Source organism: Uloborus diversus, chromosome 9 (genome assembly GCF_026930045.1).
Source record: "Uloborus diversus isolate 005 chromosome 9, Udiv.v.3.1, whole genome shotgun sequence".
NCBI lineage: Eukaryota > Metazoa > Arthropoda > Arachnida > Araneae > Uloboridae > Uloborus > Uloborus diversus.
The window spans coordinates 59205205-59207128 of record NC_072739.1 but is presented as its reverse complement, the minus strand read 5'-3'; the positions used below and the strand labels follow the sequence as shown (position 1 = coordinate 59207128).

General features: G+C 34.2%; 1 protein-coding gene across 1 annotated transcript; it reads left to right on the top strand.

Moving 5' to 3' along the window:
• Positions 1 to 298: 298 nt before the first annotated feature.
• Positions 299 to 949, top strand: LOC129230251 (tigger transposable element-derived protein 6-like). Its single transcript, XM_054864652.1, has one exon. The coding sequence runs from the start codon at positions 299 to 301 to the stop codon at positions 947 to 949; it is 651 nt and encodes a 216-aa protein (XP_054720627.1).
• The last annotated feature ends 975 nt before the right edge of the window (positions 950 to 1924 follow it).

Below are 1924 nucleotides of genomic sequence, written 5' to 3'. Positions count from 1 at the left end.
TAGTACAGGAACACACAAAATTCAACCTCTTGTTATCGGCAAATCTTTGAAGCCAAGGTGCTTCAAGAATGTGAGAAATCTTCCTGTGGAATATAAAGCCAATAAAAAGTCTTGGATGACGTCTAAATTTTTTTCTGAATGGTTGCTGAAGTTAGATAAGGAAATGAAGAAGAGGAAGAAAAAAATTGCATTGTTGATTGATAATTGCTCCGCTCACACCTCAATTCGAAAACTACAATAATGCGTTGAAATTGTTTTTTGCCCGGCCAACTGCACTTCCATATTGCAGCCACTCGACATGGGCATAATTAAATGTTTTAAAGGATACTATAGGAAACGTTTGGTAGAATCGATACTTCTGGGAATTGAAAATAACGTGGAAGACCCTTTTAAAGCTGCATGTGACTTTATTGCTGGAAGTTGGTGGGCATTAACAGAGAAAACCATTCTGAATTGTTGGAAAAGGTTTAGGTGTCTTAGAAGATCTGATTGTGATGAAAATTCCTCAGACTGTGATATTTTATATGATCAGGAAATAGGTTTTGAATCTCCCAAAACATCTGTGTCCCCAACTCGAGGAAAAAAACGGGCAAAAAATATGGATGTGAACGTGGAGGATTATTTGACAGCGGATGACGATCTTACTGTTTTCGCAGGAGTTACTGATGAAGAAATTCTCTCTGAAATTACTAGTGAGATGGAACATAGTGGAGAAGAAGACGATGAGGAGGAAGAAGATGATGATGATGATAATACGAGTCAATCACAATCCTTATTGTCGACCCAGGAAGCACTTCAATCAGTCAAATCTCTGCGGATATTTTTTTCAAGTCTTCCATCCACAAACGAGGATCATTTTCGTGCTTTGGACTCAATGTATACCTTGTTGGTTGAGTTAACAGTCAAAAAAGCGGCCAAACAAACAAAAATATTGGATTTTTTTCAATAAAAACGGATTTGAGGTATGTTTACGAGCTTATTTTCGGAATTTATTTCAACTGATAGTAATATTTAATCATAATTAACACCTTGCCAATAAATGTATTACAAATATACTATATATAAAAACATTTACACCTAGGTAATGCATATACTATAACATTTAAATAAAAAAAACCTTATCAAAATATTATCAAAATATATAGACCCTCGATATAACAATATATCCCTCTACAACAATATATTTCTTTGGTCCCCAAAATATCGTTATAGCGAGGTTTTACTGTATTTTCATAAAATGAATCGACTTCCTTTAATATTTTTGTCTCCTGAAAAAAAATTTTCTTCCCCAAATAGCCAAATTTTCTTATAAAATTCCCCAACTTTTTTTTGTTCCTCCCATTTTCACTTTTTTTTTTTTTTTTTTTTTGTCTTCTTTATCTTTATCTTTCTTCATCTTTTCTTCTTCACTAATAATAAAGCTGAAAGTCTCTCTGTCTGGATATCTCTCTATCTGTCAGGATCTCTGTGACACGCATAGATCCTAGACCATTACGCCGATTTTCATGAAATTAGGCACAAAATTAGTTTGTAGCATAGGGGTGTGCACCTCGAAGCGATTTTTTCGAAAATTCGATTTTGTTCTTTTTCTATTCCAATTTTAAGAACATTTTCCCGAGCAAAATTATCATAAAATGGACGGGTAAATTACCAAGCTATCATAACGTTTAACCGTAACGTGGGCAAGCCAATTGGCGAGAAATTCATCATGCATTATTTGTAAATATACAGGGGAACCAAAACACCTTTTAATTTTCTGCTGCGGGCAAAGCCATGCGGGTGCCACTAGTCATAAATACAAGCGCCTGACCGAAAGATAAGAAATAGCCAAATGTTTTATTTCTACTTGCATTTACTACTCTGCTTCTGTATGTACATTTAAACTATGATTTTTGTATATATTTATCCAAGAACATTCTTCATC